This window comes from Littorina saxatilis, linkage group LG6, assembly GCF_037325665.1.
Source record: "Littorina saxatilis isolate snail1 linkage group LG6, US_GU_Lsax_2.0, whole genome shotgun sequence".
In the NCBI taxonomy this organism is placed as follows: domain Eukaryota; kingdom Metazoa; phylum Mollusca; class Gastropoda; order Littorinimorpha; family Littorinidae; genus Littorina; species Littorina saxatilis.
In genome coordinates this window covers 18,129,351-18,150,369 of record NC_090250.1, presented here as the reverse complement: position 1 = coordinate 18,150,369, position 21,019 = coordinate 18,129,351, and the positions used below count along the sequence as shown (strand labels likewise).

Here is a 21,019-nt window from a genome sequence, read left to right as displayed (position 1 = left end):
TGATAATTCGGAGATGCTTTTTCAAGGAAGCCACATACATCATGGACCTTCTTCTTCTTTTGCGTTCGTGGGCGCGGCTGAAACTCCCACGTACACTCGTGTTTTTTGCACGAGTGGAATTTTACGTGTATGACCGTTTTTTACCCCGCCATTTAGGCAGCCATACGCCGTTTTCGGAGGAAATCATGGACCTTATTATAGAGGTGATACACATTTAAATGACCAACACTGAGCATAATAAAACAAGGAGTAAACACACACAATGATAACTAACACATACACAATAACTGTTATTAAAAAAAAAAAGCAAAACAACAACCGTCACGAAAAAAGCAAAACGACAGTCAGTTCAAACTATAAACACGCCTGCCAAACGGTTGTGTGACGTGTCTAGTGTGTTGGCGAAGTGTCTTGTGCTTGTCACTTCTCGCTTTCAGCCCTCACCGCTGGCTAGCACCGTCTGTCCTTTTTAGGACAATGCGAAAAGAGAGCAGAATGCGTCAGTCTCTCCTGCCAGTACAATAACCTCTCCACAACAAGCCCTATGTAGTGCCTCCATCGCGGCGACAGGCGTAAACTGGGTACCGCAAGGCCCCAGGCTAGACTACAAGGACTCGGAGGAGGTTGGCCCCTAGACGTGCGGCATGCGGGCCCACCGGTGTGTGGAAACGCCCAGGTGCCCACGAACCAACCTCCAGCTATGGGTCAAATAGCCGGGCAGGATAGGCTCGTCAACCCTGGCAGGCAGCTATCCTAAGAGAAGACCACTCTGAATTCAAAACGAGGGTAGAGGAGGCTCATCATCCATGGAAGGAAACTCGTCTAGGAGAAGGAAAACTCCGAAATGAAACCCACGCAGTCCCTCGAAGACGGAACGGCACTGGCCTTTTTTAGGCGGGGAGCAGACCGGGTGCCTACGCTATCCTCGACAAATGGTTGTGTCATCAACGAATCAAACTATAAACACAAACAACAAATTTATGCCGGCAGTCTTGCAACACAATATGGTAAAGTCTCACAATAGCGTCACAGAACTCTGCACTAACACTCGACTTTAAACAAACGAGCTCATGCAGTCAGCCTGACACAAACACAGCTCCGTTCAGGCGAAGCGGGCAGATTACACGGATTACGTGGTACGCACGCTGGAGGGAATAGAGTCTTCAATCACGCCCTCGCAGATTTCCACATGAACCTTTGACAAGTGTTCTCCGAATGTTAGTGAGGATCCGAGTCAACACAGCACCACTGTCACATTTCAATGTGCCAAGAGCAGTATAACATGTAGATATCGACTGTCCGCTCAATAACAATGGAACTTTTGTTTACGGTTCTGATACGGCTGAACACAGCCACTGTTTTTTTATAACCAGAGAGTGAAAACCACAAGAACACTAACACTGTGACTTTCCAAGCCACACAGTGTGTATAGCACAATACTGCGATACGAACAGGATCAAACAGAAATTGAATTGGGGGAATCAGTGAGAATTGTGCAAAATTTGTAATCATATGAAAATGAATTGTCTTTCATAAACTGACGATATTAGTACACACACACACGCACGCACACACACACACACACACACACACACACACACACACACACACACACACACACACAAACACACACACACACACACACGCACAAAGCACAGTTACAGTTATACAAGGTGACACGCACTATGCTATGCTAACTTATTTTTTCTGTCCCCAGAACTAGAGTTTATTTGGGACATAACGTGGTTATATGTGAAGGTGTGACACGCGCTATTACACACTAGCGTGTGAAGAGAGAGAGAGAGAGAGAGAGAGAGAGAGAGAGAGAGAGAGAGAGAGAGAGAGAGAGAGAGAGAGACACACACACACACACACACACACACACACACACACAAACACACACACGTACACACACACACGCACACACACACTGACACACACACACACACATAAAGACACACACACACTGACACACACACAAACACACACACACTGACACACACACAAACACACACACGCACACACACACACACTAACCCCCCCCCCACACACACACACACACACACACTCATACCTAGGGAGACAAACCTAACCCTCTGGCCTCGTTAAAACATTCAGTCAACGCTTGACTGAATGTAACAAAACGCGGGATATAATGACTGCCGTTACTACATGTATAATTGATGGCCAGAACAAAACAAACTTTGCTGGCAGTGATGTTCTTGTGTTCATAACAAAATGTTAAACTCCCGCATCAGAATGCATGCCCGAGGGTGGAATTTGACCGTGGCGCTTTTATAGGAGTTCTGAGGTAATTGTTGATACATGTATCTTCTTCCGGACTTTATACTTAAAATTTAAAGATTTTTTTCAATCAACAAAGAAGCGAGTGTTATTGAATTCAGTGTATTTCATTAAGCACATTATTAATGAATTTAGATTTGTTTTCCTGCTCATGATTATTGTACAACTTGTACTTGATACACGTATTTGAAAAAAAAGATGTATGAGTTTATTTTGAGTTCATTATGGTTGATAATTGTATTTCTTTTTTTCAGAATGATGTTTCCATCACAGCTGTGCCCCTTTTCGTCCTGTTCCCGCACGGTGGCGCTGGTGCTGGGTGTGTGTCTGCTTAGTATGACAGCACGTGCAGTGACCAAAGACGACTACCACGACCTACTGACCTACTTGTTCCAGAACTACTCGCGTGACGTCAGACCGGTCAACGATTTCGACCAATCGACTGAAATCTTCATGTCTTTGTATCTCTTGTCCATCTTGGAGGTAAGTTCAGGTTGACAAAATTCGGTTAATAACTGCCAATTTTTCACTTCCTCCTTTGATGATGATGATGATGATGATGATGATGATGATGATGATGATGATGATGGATGATGGATGATGATGATGGATGATGATGGATGATGAGGATGATGATGATGGATGGTGGATGATGATGAATGATGATGATGGATGCTCATGATGCTGATGCTGATGATGGATGATGATGATGATGATGGATGATGATGATTGGTGATTGATGGATGATGATTGATGATGATGATGATGATGATAGATGATGATGGATGATGATGGATTATGGATGATTGATGATGATGATGATGATGATGATGATGATGATGATGATGATGATGATGATGATGATGATGATATTCATCACGTCAGGTATATGTGACTCTGATTGGCTGATCTAGGTCACGAGAATTCTTTGACTGACAGGCATAATCAGGTAGGAGCGCTCAAGTTCACATTGCGGCTGTTCTGTCTAATTCGCGGGGTCGCTTCGAAATTTGTTTTGGTCGAAATACACGGTAATAAAACCGTTATTTCTAAATATGCTGACTGTAAGCAAATGATAACTGACATGTCGAGAAAAAAAGATATCAAGCATGAGCCTACATGACGTATTTTTATGTCTGCATGCGTGTCAAAAGAAATGTTTTTCGTTTTCGCTGTGTCTGTCTTTCTCTGTTCATAACTCTGTCTTATTATTTTAGACTTATAGGCGTAACGATAGTAATGATAGTAGTCTTACTATGATAGTGTTGGTCCAGTGAACGATAGACCTTCCGCCTGTGGTCTAGCGCCAGGGCTAGATTCGTGGCAGACGACAAACAAAGTAAATATAGCAGGGCCGGACTACCGGGGGGGTTATGGGGGTTGCGCAAACCCCCCCCCCCCCCCCCCTAGCCTAAACATGTACCTCACTTATTTAAAACATTTTTTATTATTGTTTATTTTATGCCGTTTCATGCAAGGAGCGACCATTTTGCTATCTCAGAATATGACCTACCCATCAGCTTCAGGGGGCTTTGCCCCCTGACCCCCACTGGCAACCCCCCCCCCTCCTCTTAGCCCAGTCCGGCCCTGTATAGTACCTGTCTTGTGGTGACGATTATCTCGTAAAAAGTTCTCTGTACGTTGTAAAGACATTTCAAAGCAAAAGCAAAAATTAGCTGTGATGGGTCACGGGATATAATTTTACGCGACACCTCCGATTTATCCATGGAATCGCGTGGAATCTTGTCTCGACAAGTGAATGACTATGATGACGTCGCTCGAGCTTCGAGTGACGTCATCACATTATTTGACCCTGTCTCGACGAGATACCACGCGTTACCATGGATGAACGGCCGGAGGTGTAATTTATACATATTATAATTAGCTGTGTGCTATTATGTGTGTTGCAATTGGCGACTCTCTGTGTCTGGTTATCCTAAACGTAACCGACAACCTGTCTGTTTTTTTCTCCCAGGTAAACGAGAAAGAGCAAACCCTGAAAACGAATACGCTAATGGAAATAGACTGGTGAGTATCCTCGAATGGCTTAAGTTCCCTCATAACTTCCTGTATACCACGATCAGACAGACACAACTGTTACTCGCCGGCATTATTGCATTTTTGAAATGGCAGAAAAAACCCAGGGCCATATAATAATTATAGTTATTTATCGTTTCAACGTTGAGAAGTACCTGTTATGGGACACTTTCTCTCTCACACACACACACACAACCACACACACACACACACACACACACACACACACACACACTCATACACACACACACACTCACACACACACCCACCCACACACACACACACACCCACACACCTGACGCGTGTGGAAGATGTAACCTAAGCTTTGGCACACACACGGAGACTATTGTTTTAATCTAAATGCAGATTTTGATTAAATGTGATTTTACAATATCAAGATAGGTATAAAAATCCAACTTGTTTTATAAAACGACCTTATCTGCTTCCAATAATCGCATTCCAATAAATGTCACTTAACGACTATACTAATTCATTTTTGATTCTCATTAGCAAATTTAATGATAAAGGGGTAAAATGGTCGCCAAATTAGTTCATTTGATTAAGATTTACCAGTTTGAAATTTACACACACGGTTTTTTTCCGGTTCTGAGAGATGTCAGCCTTAACATGTGAGTCTTGACAACGTCTTGTGTTGCTTTGAGCTGGGAAAATAACGAATGTCAAATCCGAAGGAAAAAGTGTTATTACAACCAAACGGTTTCTCAAAATGATTACCTACTTGGCATGCGCCGTCTTTTGCATGTATAAAGTAAACACAGAAAAAGACAAACATAGAAAAATGGTTTTTGATACTTTTTTTTACAAAATGAATGTTGATAAATTTACACACACGAAATTGTTGATTTGTAACTTAAGTTTCGGTCAACATCACAACAGGTTCACTCGACACATATGGCTGTCATTCGTTTAGAACATGTCATTTGCTACTACTTTTGTTTGTAAAAAAGTGAAAATAATATTGCTCGCATATTTAAATTTTGGGTAGTGCCTAAGTCGTTTTAAGAGACAGTTCAACACCCATATGAAATGTTATTGGGATTGATCGTTTGTTCTGTGACACTTATGTTATTGACAAACTTTGAAGACACTGTTGACTTTTGCCCTTTGCCTCGTGCAGCTGTGAAGAAAATGCTCGTCTGTGATGATTATTATTGAACTCTGTAGTTATCTTAAGTGACAGTGTGTGCGGAATTTACGGGGGAAATGAAAAATAGTTTTATCATCAGTCACAACCCAAAATAAAAAACGCTGGCGCTGGACCCGAGTACTCTTCAGACTGGCTCGCTCCCCCAGTATGAAATTTTTTGTCTTGTGCACGTGGATTTAAAAAAAAAATTTTTAATTTATTTTACACAATTAAAAAAATTATTAGAGTAAAATAAAACATTAAGAAGTTCATAATAAACAATAGTAAACAAGAATTTAAAAAAAAAGCAAAAAAACCCAAACAAATAGACCACCCATGCCGGGAATCGAACCCGGATCACTTTTGCCATAGGCGGACGTGCTTTCGTCTTGTGCACGTGGATTTAAAAAAAAAATTATTTATTTATTTTACACAATTAAAAAAATTATTAGAGTAAAATAAAACATTAAAACGTTCATAATAAACAATAGTAAACAAGAATTTAAAAAAAAAATATTTATTTATTTTACACAATTAAAAAAATTATTAGAGTGAAATAAAACATTAAAACGTTCATAATAAACAATAGTAAACAAGAATTTAAAAAAAAAAATAAAAAAAATATAGACCGCCCATGCCGGGAATCGATCCCGGATCACTTTGGCCATAGGCGGACGTGATTCGCACCAGCTAGCTGGCTGTTCCATTAGCTGCACGGCAGTTGTACTCCCACCGCCAAACCTCCCCCCGTTAAGAGTCGTTTTTGTGGAATATTTCGCATTTAGGTCCCAGGTAACATTATGAAGTTTTAATACGATCAATCGGACCTATTATCAAGTTAGTGTATCAACTTTTGAACGAACTGCGCCCAGTAGTTTCCCAGCAATAAGCTGTTAAGTCGAGACGAACAGACAGACAGACAGACAGACAGACAGACACACAATTAAAGTCTGCAGGACCCTAGTACTGCGTACTCGGGGATAAACAGCCCATATCTACTATTTACTTTTTATTCAGTGATATCGTCAACCTGAAAAGCAATAGTGTGTATAGCACTGCCGATCGATGGACAATTTCCGATTAGAAGCCACAGATATTTGCGATTTTGCACTTTTTTTTTTATATATTCTATTTGCTCATTTTCTTAAAGTTTTAATTCTTCAATTTTTGTACGATTTTTGTGAGATTTAGGGGTTAAGGTTAGGTTTTAGGGTTAGTTTATGAGTTTTTATTACTTCAGTTTTTACGGCAAGTTACTAGTCACTGGTTTACTAACTCAGTGCGAGCAGGATTACAGAAAAGCACGCGGGCGGGCACGCACATTTCATCTGTTTTGTGGTTTTTGCCCCATAACTCTGGAACTATCAAAGGTATTCGCACCAATTTTTTATGTGGTAAGATAATGACCAGTGACAAGCACCCTTGGGCCAAATATTCGGTATCGCCGCTCCATATGTGTGTGAGATATAAGCCTAAACCCCTGAGAATGCATGAGAAACCAGTCTTCCCAAATTTCGCTATCGCGCCAACAACAACAGAATATATATATATAATAACTTGAGCTACTCTGAAAAAAAGAATAGCAGACGACGCAGAAACCCGTGACACAGAACGCATGCGTAGTGACACTGAATAAACCGCACGTGCGCGATACGCTGTTAATTCAAGACATAGGAAGTACAATGGTGCTTATTGGCTCTTTCTACCATGAGATATGGTCACTTTTAGTGGTTCACTACCTTATTTTGGTCACATTTCATAAGGGTCAAAGTGACCTTGACCTTGATCAAATGTGACCAAATGTGCCTCATGGTGAAAGCATAACATGTGCCCCACATAATTTTTAAGTTTGAAACAGTTATCTTCCATAGTTCAGGGTCAAGGTCACTTCAAAATATGTATACAATCCAACTTTGAAGAGCACCTGTGACCTTGACCTTGAAGCAAGGTAAACCAAACTGGTATCAAAAGATGGGGCTTACTTTGCCCTATATATCATATATAGGTGAGGTATTAAATCTCAAAAACTTCAGAGAAAATGGGAAAAATGTGAAAAATAGCTGTTTTTAGACAACATTTATGGCCCCTGCGACCTTGACCTTGAAGCAAGGTCAAGATGCTATGTATGTTTTTGGGGGCCTTGTCATCATACACCATCTTGCCAAATTTGGTACTGATAGACTGAATAGTGTCCAAGAAATATCCAACGTTAAAGTTTTCCGGACGGACGGACGCCGGGACGGACGGACGGATGACTCGGGTGAGTACATAGACTCACTTTTGCTTCGCATGTGAGTCAAAAAGCAATACCAAACAAGAGCACGCATAAGAGCGCATAACCCTCAGCGATACTTAATAAATACCAGGATTACAGAGTCCGGGGAGCTGGATCGGTCAGTCGGTAGAGCCCCGGGCTCATGATCGAGAGGTCACGGGTTCGAATCCAGCATTGGGCTGTGGGTGCCCATATCATTTATCCTGTTGCCGACCCTGGTTTGGTGGTTTCAGTATAATGTGACCAGTCTTCTTTACATCTATCCCAAGATACATGTATGGAAGTAAAACTAGCTAACGAACGAACGAACGAACAGAGTCCGGAGCACTCCCAGTTTGTCATCTTTCCTGACATTTTCATCAAAATCGGTTCATAACTTTTTGAGATCGGTGGATCCAGACATCATGACAGACAGACATCATACAGAAAGACATACAGACATCATACAGAAAGACATACAGACATCAGACAGAAAGTCATCGTCACAATAACCCTTCAGCTTTCGCTGAGGGTTAATAAAGCCAGACACTTTTTCAGCTTTTTTGCTTTAATGTTATTCATCAGAAGTTGTTTTTTAATTTTAATAAATATCATGATATTACCACAAATCATGTACACAGAAATGCACAACATGTTTTTATAGATGATGTTTATGAAAAAGAAGACTTTAAACATTCTTGTCGTATAGAAGTACATTAAGTTACATTTCAATACATTAGGAGACATTTCAACATATTTCTTTAAGTTGCATTTCAACTTCGGGTTACAATTCAACAAAGGTACAATTCAACATCATAAGCGGCTTTTCCACATTTGAGATCTAGGTGACATATCACACTGTTAAGTGACAATTCCCACGCCTTAGGTTACATTTCCGTGTTGAACTGTAACTTAAGGGGGTCTTAAGTTACCGTGTGCGTGGAGAGATTTCCACACACCCACACACACACACACACACACACTCATACACACACACACACACACTCTCACACACACACACACGCACGTACACACACACAAACACTCACACACACCATCGCACACACACACTATTTTAGAGGGTTGTACTACAGAGGGTCTTATAATGGAGGGTCATATGAAGGAATGGTATATTATGATGGAACGATCGCATAAAGGACGAGGCGTCGTATAACGGAGGTTTCAACTGTTTTAGGCTTGACGAGTACCTGGCATGGAACTCAAGCTCCAATAGCATCACGTCAATTCTGATGAGGCAGAAACAGTTATGGCTTCCTGACATCGTCATCAGCAACACTGTGACGTCACAGAAGGAACTTGGCTTCGACAATCTCAAGGTATTCACACTCAATCAAAAATCAAATTAACTTTATTATCTCAATCTGAGAAATTACACAGTGTGTCGTTATCACAATAGTACCCGCTTTCTTCGTTTTTTTTGTGCAAAGGCGTTTTGGTGCCCCAGTGTAATCGAATCCTAATCACTCTGTCTACTTGCGCAGGTGATTGACCATAATGCGCGGTTTACAAAAAAAGCATTGTATTTATTTTCTGAATACAATATTAACAGCTATTGTGTTTTCAGCGCAGTGATAGATATAGGTTACACACTCCGAGTTCTGAATATCGTGCATATTTTCCCTAGGGTCGATTTTCAGGTATTACCGAGCCTCTGGCGAGGTAATACCTGTAAATCGACCCGAGGGAAAATATGCACGATATTCAGGACGAGGTGTGTAAGCTTTTTATCCCATTACTCCGACGTTTTCATTAAAAAACCTAACTTTTTGACACAAACTTTGCGAGTGCCTGTTTACTGCTCATCAAACCTTCTGCCACCGAAAATCGTGTCATGATATTCATGTGCGAAACGAGTCCCCTTTTGTCTTTTTGTTTCCAGGATTTGAATGCATTTGATACTGTGCAGTTACCGGCTGGTTTCAGTCGGTTACCCGAGCTGGCATTCGTCACAACTGCGAAAGACCGCATTCTGATAATCTTCGCTTCACAGCTCTAGCGACGGGAGAGAATGATACCCGAAGGGAAGTAACTCATTTTGGACCTGAGTTCAGCGGGATTCGAAAGACCGCGTGTGTGATTTTACAAGCGATGAAGATGATTGCTGAGTTTGTGCTTATTCGAGCCTTTGTGCTTCAGTGTTCAAATTTGTATTACCTACTTCTTCAATCGTCACTTACTGATTTAGGTGAGCCTAACTTTGATGTCTGTCGTTGTCTTAGGCGAGGTATCTGTCTGGGGGAAAACGGCGCACCACTGTCGAGTTGTTTTTATGCGGCAACGCATGTAGCCTAGTGGTCTCTGTATGTCCAAGATCCGACCTGCTTCGCCACCTTTTATTCTAACAGTATCACCAACTTTGAAAATGGCATATGCTGGTCAACTTGAGCCGAAGATACTACATGTATAGCAAACGACAGATCCTGCAGCAGAGGGTGCGTATCGCTAGCGCTAGCGAGACGCACCGGCAGCAGACGATAGATCTGTAGCAGACGACTGATGAGACAGCCTTGTTCTGTTGAACCATATTTAGCAATCAATGCTCTAAAAGCGATAACAAATGAACAAAACTATAAGCATACTGTTTTAGTGTAAGTTTTATTTTGTCGCTCAAGATTTTGAATCAGCAGAGACATACGTCTCTGGAATCAGGATGCTCTTGGGATTGATCTAAGCGGTTGCCCATGAAGCGTAGTCTACCTCGTTACGACAACTTTACTAGAGTTGTTCGCCTTGAATCACTGTGTGTCTCTGTCGCTCTCTCTCGTGCTCTCTGTCTCTCTCTCAGTCTCACCGCGTCGGACAACTCATAATCTTCACTCAGCTCTATTCACCCAAACAGATTATGTACATTCTTTGTTGTTTTCTTTATTTCTTCAATGATAATGTTTGTAGATCGTTAGCCAAACGTCAGTTCGACTTTTATACCGCAGAATATCTCAATCGTTTTGCTGAAAAAAAAGTAGTCCTGAGTTAACGATAAATATGCAGATGACCTCTATAAATTATTCAGTTGTACTCTGAGACAAAGACCAATGACAGGTGAGATCGAGACTCGGTTGTGATGGATAATTCATATGGTTGTGATGGATAATCCAAAATAATCCCCTCCTCAGCTAACAGAGACAAAGAGGCAGGTCATGGGATAAGGTCCGATATTTTGACGAGAACACAGAAGCGAAGACGCGATTGTTTGGTTTCATGCCGACAGATTGACTCAGGGTTCGTACAGAGTCCTTGAACCCTGGAAAACTCCTTGAAAATTGGAAAACCTTTTCCAGGCCTTGAAAAGTGCTTGAAAATAGAGTTTTGTTAAATAGTCATTGAAAAGTACTTGATTTTTCCAAATTGTTGCCTATACATTTCGTCAGCAGCTTGTCTTATTTAAAACAAAATGCAACCCCCTTTTTTTCCTTCAAATACAGTACACACATTTTGGGAGAATAAAAGATCGAGTGAAAACGAAAGCAGACGAACTAACTATTACTAGTCACCCGTAGTTGCTTCCCTTCCCGGAAGTTGGCAAGGGAAACAACTACGGAATGACTAATAGTTTGCAGACTTGAAAAACTGAAGGTAAGCTTGGTGCTTTGCATTAATTTGGGGAAAATCATGTCCTTGAAAAGCATTTTTTTGGTCCTGGAAATGTCCTTGAAAACTCATTGAATTGTATCAGCTCTGCCCTGCAGGAACCCTGCATTGACTAAGTGTTTTGGAAACGCTACACACGATTTGTTTTCTTCTTTCCTTTGCAGTTGCGTATTTATGAAAACGGAGATGTGACTTGGAGCCCATCTGAAATCGTCGAGACTGCTTGCGACATCGATATTACATACTATCCATTTGATACCCAGGTGTGAGGACTCTGTCTGTCAATCAAAAATCAAGCTGGCTAAATTGCTGGCCCTATATCTGCCTGTCTGTCTGTCTGTCTGTCTGTCTGTCTGTCTGTCTGTCTGTCTGTCTGTCTGTCTTCTCGTGTGCGCGTTTATTTGTCCGTCCATCCGTCTGACTGGCAATGTTGGATATACATTCGACATTGCTTTAACCGTTATCCCTTTCATACCCAGGACTCTAGCTGTCAGGATACCATTGCGTCTATCTGCCTTTTTTGCCATTTTTGGTTTGAGCGTGTTTTTATTAATTTCTTGTATACACGTTATAAACAGTAACAACATTAAGAACGTTAACAAGCAGACTGCTTATGGACACGTTCTAAAATTGATAATCAATACACATTCTGAGACTGACATGGCGAACAAGACATGGCGAACAAGACAGTGATAACTTCAACCCTTTTCTTTCAAAATATTTCATAATATTTTATACAAATAAAGAGAGAGAGAGAGAGAGAGAGAGAGAGAGAGAGAGAGAGAGAGAGAGAGAGAGAGAGAGAGAGAGAGAGAGAGAGAGAGAGAGAGAGAGAGAATGCTTTGCTACATCTAATTGCTGTTACTGTTAATATAATATCAGCCGAATCGATCAGTTGACATAACGTAATCTTGTACAACAGAAAATATTTTCGTGTTCAAAGATATGCGTTTTTCTATCTGAAGGTTAAGTGAACGGCCTTCTCTGGCATATACAGTTTTAATTAAATGACACAGGAATTAATGTTTTAATTTGGGTTTGAAATTTGTTGCAACAATTTTTTGGCCAAGTTTATATGGATGAAAAACTCTCTGAGATTCGTTAGAGTGGTCGTTTTTGGGAGGCGGTCATAAAGACAGACTTGATGGTATTGATTTGTATTGATGTATTATAATTATATCGTTGGTTTCTTTTTTTAGGTTTGTGAGATCATCTTCAAGACAGCAATGTCCATGAAGACTGAAATCTATGTCTACATCGACAAAAGCATCCCTATAGACACGAGCCGCTTTTCGCAAAACGGACTGTGGGTCTTACTCAACTCGTCTGCTGAAAACGCGGAGGAAGACGAGTTTGCTAAGACCACGATTAAGTTCAAGGTAGGTGCTTGTGTGTGTGTGTGGGGGGGGGGGGGGGAGGGGGGGAGAGGGGGGTGGGGGGGGGAGGGCATGTGTGTCTGTGAGTGTGTGGGTGGTGGTATATTATATATATATATATATATGTGTGTGTGTGTGTGTGTGTGTGTGTGTGTGTGTGTGTGTGTGTGTGTGTGTGTGTGTGTGTGTGTGTGTGTGTGTGTGTGTGTGTCAGAGAGACAGACCAACCGACAGACCGACCGAACAAAAGAAAGAAAGAAGGAAATTGCAATAAAATCACCACCACCACCATCAGTAACAACAACAACAACAGTAACAACAACAACAACAATAACAACAACAACAACAACAACAACTTTTCTTCCTCTTCCTATTCCCCACCAGCTTCAGCTGCAACGACGACGTAGCTACTACATCCTCAACATTGTGACGCCCATTCTCTTCCTCTCTCTGACGTCATCGCTGACCTTCGCGTTGCCTAGCGACGCCGGGGAGAAGATGGGTCTGTCCATCACGGTTCTGCTGGCTTACGCTGTGTATTTGACCCTGGTGACGGACTCCATGCCTGACACATCAACACAGGTGACGTCATGTTGGTTTTTATGTCACATCACAGTCGTTATTAACAGGTTTTGTTTCTCATGATTTCTTGAAACGGATTACTTTCTTTAGTATGTCTTAAAGGCACAGTACGCCTCCCGTAAACCATCACAGATACTGTCAGGCTTTTACACACAGTACAAACACCCTTTCATTTAAACACTCACCGCTTGAGAACAACCCAGGTGCCTCCGTAAAGAGCGAGCAATTGCCAAAGAATTTATTTTTGCGTGGTTTATCTTACCTCTGAGCCATCGTGAACCCGTGTGATCCAGTTTCTTTTTTTTTTTTTACAATGTAGTCGTCAGTTTGTGATTTCAATGCGACTCGCTGTAAGCTTATCTGCAATAGCACGTTATTATGTACCTCTGAATCTAAACGCAACAAACGGCTGCGATTCACACGAACTCTAGCGATGGCTTTTGACTGTTCAGAGGAACTGGCGATAGGCATAACCGTCGTCTGCTACGAGAACCACGACCTTGCGTGACCCTGTTTCCGGGCTTTTTTTTTCAAACTTTCAAAATTTCGAATTGTACTGATCTTGTCTTGATGAAAAAATAATTCTTTTATGATTTAAGAATGTTTGTGTAACAAGCTGTCAGTTTATTATTTAGATTTTAAAAGTTAGGTCTAGCGCCCAAACCGATTTTGTTATCAGACAATCCGCAAAATGAATTCTTTGAAAATTGCTCGCTCTTTACGTAGGGCACCTAGGATGTTCTCAAGCGGTGAGTGTTTAAACGAAAGGGTGTTTGTCCTGTGTGTAAAAGCCTGACAGTATCTGTGATGGTTTACGGGAGGCGTACTGTGCCTTTCAGGAGTGAAGTTGAATGAGTAATGAGTGGCAGGTGCTTAACGTACGTTATTATTTGTGAATAACCCTCTCCCTTGCTATGGTAGAAGGCTACAAAGATAACTCTATCAGCAATACCGGATGTATTACGAAAACAGTCGTTGTTCACCTCGACCCCTTGCGCGATCTCGGAGGAACACTAACTGTCTCGGTCTGTCTAAAATGTCATTTTTTGCTCAACAATACAAATAACGTATAAATCTCAGTTCCAACGAGTGTGATCCAGCAACTGGTTTCCACCCAGTTGGGCATTTTCTCACGCACACCAACGCATGGGGTGTTGTCAGGAAAGGCCCAACTGGGTAGGAACCCAGCCCTGCTTCGGATTTGTTGAAATCTCAAACATTAATCTCAATATTATTACCAACAGCTTGGCTCCAACCAAGTTGGGCACGATCTCATGCATACCATCCCTGAACATCTGTTGACTATTGCTGCCGCCAGGTGGCAGTGCTGACGGTGTACCTGGTCCTGCTCCTCGCCGTGACTGCAGCCAGCGTGGTCCTCTCTGTCGTCATCCTCCGCCTCCACCACCGACCCCCCTCCTCCCCCGTCACCGGTTACCTGGCAACGGTCACTGTGACCTTGAGGAGCCTGCTGTGCATGGACGGACTCCAGCCAGGCGTGGACTACGAGGAGCGGAGGGAGCCGGACACAGCGGAGAGGAGAGCTGACCAGTCACCTGCGTACGTCAAGCTCGGTGACCGGCTGGTCATGTCCAGGCAAAACCCCATCAAACGCCAGCCCCCCAGAAACGCCGTCGGCCCTGGTGGCAACGTCGTGGAGATCGACGACGCCGGGTCAAGGTCGAGGTCAAGGTCAAGCTGCAAAGTGAAGGCCGTGAGCGGGAAGAAGGTGGCTGAGACGTGGGACAAGGTCATCTTCCTGCTGTTCACCTTCTTTAGCCTGGGCAGCACTGTTGCTTGCCTGACGGTCCTGGTCGTGGGCGCCAACCAGCAGGAGAACGACACGATGCTGACATGAACACTCCGTGCTGACGGTCCTGGTCGTGGGCGCTAACCAGCAGGAGAACGACACGATGCTGACATGAACACTCCGTGCTGAGATTAACACTGTGCTGACATGAACAATCTGCTGTAATGAACATGATGACATGAACACTCCATGCAGAAATAAAAAGTCCTTGCTGACATAAACATGCTGACATAACACTGTGTGCTTGACACGAACATGCTGACATGAACACTCCATGCTAAAATAAACAGTCCATAAACATGCTGACATAAGACTCCGTGCTGACACGAACATGCTGACATGAACACTCCTTTCTGACATGAATATTATGACACAAACAGTGTGCTGACGCTGACATGAACACTTTGTGCTTAAATGAACACTCCTTGCTGACATGAACACTATTTCTGACATGAACACTGTTCTGACATGAAAATGTTGACATGAACATACTGACACTCTGACATGAACATTCTGACATGAAAAAGCTGACATGAACATACTGACACTCTGACATGAACATTTTAACATGACAAATCTGAAATGAACATACTGACATGAACATGCTGACATGAAAAAGCTGACATAAACATACTGACACTCTTACATGAACATGCTGACATGAACATACTGACACTCAGACATGAACATCCTGACATGAACATGCTGACACTCTGACATGAACATGCTGACATGAACATACTGACACTCTGACATGAACATGCTGACATGAAAAAGCTGACATGAACATACTGACATGAACATGCTGACATGAACATGCTGACATGAACATGCTGACACTCTGACATGAACATGCTGACACAACACTCCGTGCTGACACGAACACTGCGCTGTGTTGTTCAAATTGTTCAGCCTCGGTAACATTGTTCTGTGTCTCACGGTCTTCGCTGTCGGAGCCAGCAATCAGGAGAAAGATGCCTCGATGGTATGAACACACTGTGCTGACATGAACACATTGCACTGACATGAACATGCTGATATGATCACATTGTAGTGACATGAACACTGTATTATGTAATAACGATGACAGAGCACTACCCTGTACGATATAAGGATTGTTCAACGCTGTATATGAATGCAAAATGCTGAAATAAAATTAAAACTGAACAATATAATGATGGGTAGAACACTGTCGTGGATTTTGAATTGATACCGACACTGACAGGAACAATGCATGCTGACATGAACACTGTGTGCTCTGTTCCCCGATAGAGGGGATAGCTAGATCGCTGATTTTTTTAATGTAATTATTTATACAGTGTATGGAATGATGCTGATTTACCAATTAGATGCTGCCAGAAAAAAAACACCTTTTTTGTAGGGTAGAGAAATGGGTAGAAAACTGGCATGAACACTAGCACTGTGTAGTGCTGGTGAAAGAATACTCGTTTTTTTTCACAAGGTAAGAGCATTGTGTAATGGCAGAAACACAGCACTGTTTGTTGTGAAATCATGACATTTATTTTTATGTAAAATATGTTGTAGTATTCCGTTTGTCCTAATTTTTATGCACCACCGATCGATGTAATTTCTCAGAATTGAGATTATAAAGTAAATTTGATTTGATTTGATTTGATTTGATGAGCATTACGGGCTCAAACTGAACAATATGTAGATGTCATTGGCGTGATACATGAACACAGTCACACTACAGGATATCGAGTCCACCTGTTTACATGAAACTGCAGCAAACTGGTTTAAATTTAACACTACTTAAAATGTAACATTTAGTAAATTAGTTGTTCATATTTTGAAAATCGGAGACTGAATACCAAAAAGGGATGTGCATTTGGTTGTTGAATTTAAGAAGAATAAAGTTTTGATTTTCGTGTATCGTCTTGTCTTACTGTCATCTTGTCTTTCATTTTTTGTCGAAAATCTGATTTCCATGTAAGAAACGCCCACAGTCACACACACACACACACACACACACACACACACACACACACACACACACACACACACACACACAACAACAACAATAACATACACATACACAAACACACGCACACACACCCACACACACACACACACACACACACATGAGTAGCAGCTAAATTGAATCGAGCTTATTTTCAAAACGAACCAGTATAATTCTGACTCGCAGACCCACAGCTCATTAATGGACGTAATCAGTCTTATAATTTTCATTTACAAGTATAGTTGTCTGTTCATGTTTGGAGTAAAAACCAAAACTGATCCCCGCATGACATGTACAGTTATAATGTTTAGCAAGTCACATGAAATCAGTGCTGGTTGGTCAAAATATTAGCAAGATCTAGATCAGGACGTGTACGGGAACGTGTACGGGTGACGTCATCAAATCTAGTTTTTACGTCACGCGTTTGCCAAGATCTGCAGTCTTGGTAGGAGCAAAACAACGTATGCCTTTGGAACATTGGAGAAAAAAGTGAGTCACGGGTGACGCAATATCTACACGTACACGTACAGGTCTTTGCTACACGTTCGACTATCTAGAACACTGTATTATTCACAGACACGTGGTCGTTTGAGACCCTGCATGAATGAGCGATATTATGGAGAGTCGTACATCCTCGTTGTGAGTTTGCATTTTCTCTGGATATTTGCTCCACTGCTTTGGACCTTATGGAAGTAAAGTGAAAAGGTGAGTTGAATGTGTATTTCATCTCTTATTCTTTATTATTATCATCTTCGTCGTCGTCATTATTATCATAATCATCATCATCGTCCTCCTCCTCATCATCATCATCGTCGTCATCGCCATCGTCATTTCTTCTTCGTCTCATTCTTCTTCTTTTTTTTATATTTAGTCAAGTTTTGACTAAATATTTTAACATCGAGGGGGAATCGAAACGAGGGTCGTGGTGTATGTGTGTGCGTGCGTGCGTGTGTGTGTGTGTGTGTGTAGAGCGATTCAGACTAAACTACTGGACCGATCTTTATGAAATTTGACATGAGAGTTCCTGGGTATGAAATCCCCGAACGTTTTTTTCATTTTTTTGATAAATGTCTTTGATGACGTCATATCCGGCTTTTCGTGAAAGTTGAGGCGGCACTGTTTACGCCCTCATTTTTCAACCAAATTGGTTGAAATTTTGGTCAAGTACTCTTCAACGAAGCCCGGGGTTCGGTATTGCATTTCAGCTTGGTGGCTTAAAAATTAATTAATGACTTTGGTCATTAAAAATCTGAAAATTGTAAAAAAAAATAAAAATTTATAAAACGATCCAAATTTACGTTTATCTTATTCTCCATCATTTGCTGATTCCAAAAACATATAAATATGTTATATTCGGATTAAAAACAAGCTCTGAAAATTAAATATATAAAAATTATTATCAAATTTTTTTTTTCGAAATCAATTTAAAAACACTTTCATCTTATTCCTTGTCGGTTCCTGATTCCAAAAATATATAGATATGATATGTTTGGATTAAAAACACGCTCAGAAAGTTAAAACAAAGAGAGGTACAGAAAAGCGTGCTATCCTTCTCAGCGCAACGAATACCCCGCTCTTCTTGTCAATTCCACGTGTTCTGTGAGTTCGACAGCTACTTGACTAAATATTGTATTTTCGCCTTACGCGACTTGTTTACATTTAGTCAAGTTTTGACTAAATGTTTTAACATAGAGGGGGAATCGAGACGAGGGTCGTGGTGTATGTGTGTCTGTGTGTCTGTGCGTGTGTGTGTGTGTGTGTGTGTGTGTGTGTGTGTGTGTGTGTGTGTGTGTCTGTGTGTCTGTGCCGACACGGTGTGTGTCTGTGTCTGTGTGTGTGTGTAGAGCGATTCAGAGTAAACTACTGGACCAATCTTTGAGAAATTTTACATGAGAGTTCCTAGGTATGGTATCCCCAGACATTTTTTTTTCTCATTTTTTCGATAAATGTCTTTGATGACGTCATATCCGGCTTTTTGTAAAAGTTGAGGCGGCACTGTCACTCCCTCATTTTTCAATCAAATTGATTGAAAATTTTGTAAAGCAATCTTCGACGAAGGCCGGACTTCGGTATTGCATTTCAGCTTGGTGTCTTAAAAATTAATTGATGACTTTCGTCCTTAAAAATCTGAAAATTGTAATAATTTTGTTTTATATAAAACGATCCAAATTTACGTTTATCTTATTCTACATCATTTCCTGATTCGCAAAACATATAAATATGTTATATTTGGATTAAAAACAATCTCTGACAATTAAAAATATAAAAATTATGATCAAAATTAAATTTCCGAAATCGATTTAAAAACAATTTCAACTTATTCCTTGTCGGTTCCTGATTCCATAAACGTATAGATATGATATGTTTGGATTAAAAACACGCTCAGAAAGTTAAAACGAAGAGAGCCACCGAAAAGCGTGCTATGCAGCACAGCGAAACTACTACCGCACTGTGACGGGCTCGTCAGTTTCACTCCGTTTTGCACAAGCGGCGGACTACGGTCATTGTGAAAAAGTGCAGTGCGTTCAGTTTCACACACACACACACACACACACACACACACACACACACACACACATACACACACACACACACACACACACACACACACACACACACACACACACCGAAACCACCACCACCCCATATCATAATTATGTATATTATTAGGGAAGAAAACTCAAACGAAAAGTGGGTTTTTTTACACCCAAAAACAACACAAAAACAGAACTCCGTCGGGGTACAGAAAATTCGCCTTGAAGAAAACAACACAAACACGTACAATTAATACCCAGGGACTCGCTTTTTAACCTGGTGTCATAGACATTACTGCCTGTTGTTTGAACTCAGCCATCAAAAACGGAGTCGTGATGTGCGCCAAGAAAAATAAAGACATAGATGAGAAGAAAGGATGTCGCGATGGCGCAGTGTGTGTTGTCAACACCACATTACTTCCCTTGAAAGTCTTCAACTTCTTCTACTTTGGAGGTAAGAATATGAATGGAAGCGAGGATTCTGATGTTCTTAATCAGTAATGAGTCTCTCTGTCTGCCTGACGCTCTGTCTGTCTATCTGTTTGTGGGAATGTTGAACTTTGGCGTTGTGAAATCATAACTCACAATCCAGTGGCATTATTGACTTATTTTTCATACAAGTCCCTTTAATCAAACCAAACGGAATATTTATCGTCAAATAAAATTGACGGATTGAGCTCTAAATGTAAGCATCATTCATTAATTTGGTCGTTTGATCATAGATGTGGATATCTATGGTTTGATCGACGAAAATGACGAGAAATGCATACGGAGCATCGACAGAGTTGCCTCCCTTCGGAAACATTGCTGTTCTGATGTATTACTTCTAAAACCCATGTAATGGAAATCGCGTTCTGTACAGTCCATTCCGTAATTTCAAAGGTATCTAAAATTATTTGTTATGCTGAAAAGAGAGAGTTCTGCAACATTGGAGGCTTAAATTGCAGTGGATTGAGAGGTATGAACTTAAAACGCTAAAGTTTACCATTACCTTATCTGTCTGTCTGTCTGTCTGTCTGTCTGTCTGTTCGTCTGTCTGTGAATGATAATGTTTGTGTCTCTGCCGATCTCTCTCTTGTTTTGTAAATTCAGGGACGTTTATCTGGTACGAAAGCGATCGCGTGGTTTCTGTTTTTGTTTTTGTGTGTGTGTGTGTGTGTGTGTGTGTGTGTGTGTGTGTGTGTGTGTGTGTGTGCGTGTGTGTGCGTGTGTGTGTGTGTGTGTGTGCGTGTGTGTCTTTCTTTCTTTCTCAATGAGCGATCGTCTTCTCGCTCACATGTATATATGTTACAGTAAATTCATCAAACCAGTAAATTTGTAAATTTCCTGGGTGTCAAACTCAGTAAATTTGTAAATTTCCTGAATTTTTCAGTAAATTGGTAAAT

General features: G+C 41.2%; 2 protein-coding genes across 2 annotated transcripts in view; both read left to right on the top strand.

Annotated features, from left to right (window-relative positions):
• Window positions 1-2,481: 2,481 nt before the first annotated feature.
• On the top strand, window positions 2,482-17,010 carry LOC138968661 (acetylcholine receptor subunit beta-like). The gene is made up of 7 exons (XM_070341253.1): window positions 2,482-2,787; window positions 4,280-4,332; window positions 8,938-9,079; window positions 11,516-11,614; window positions 12,551-12,730; window positions 13,112-13,309; window positions 14,628-17,010. Exons 1-7 carry the CDS (start codon window positions 2,503-2,505, stop codon window positions 15,165-15,167), a joined length of 1,497 nt encoding a protein of 498 aa, XP_070197354.1. The 5' UTR covers window positions 2,482-2,502; the 3' UTR covers window positions 15,168-17,010.
• Window positions 17,011-19,970: 2,960 nt separating this feature from the next.
• The window catches only part of LOC138969699 (major facilitator superfamily domain-containing protein 6-like), a 25,997-nt gene continuing 24,948 nt past the window's right edge, over window positions 19,971-21,019 (top strand). Inside the window, exon 1 of the mRNA XM_070342558.1 lies at window positions 19,971-20,088. Within this exon, the coding sequence (XP_070198659.1) occupies window positions 19,971-20,088 (118 nt within the window). The remainder of the gene's footprint in view (window positions 20,089-21,019) is intronic.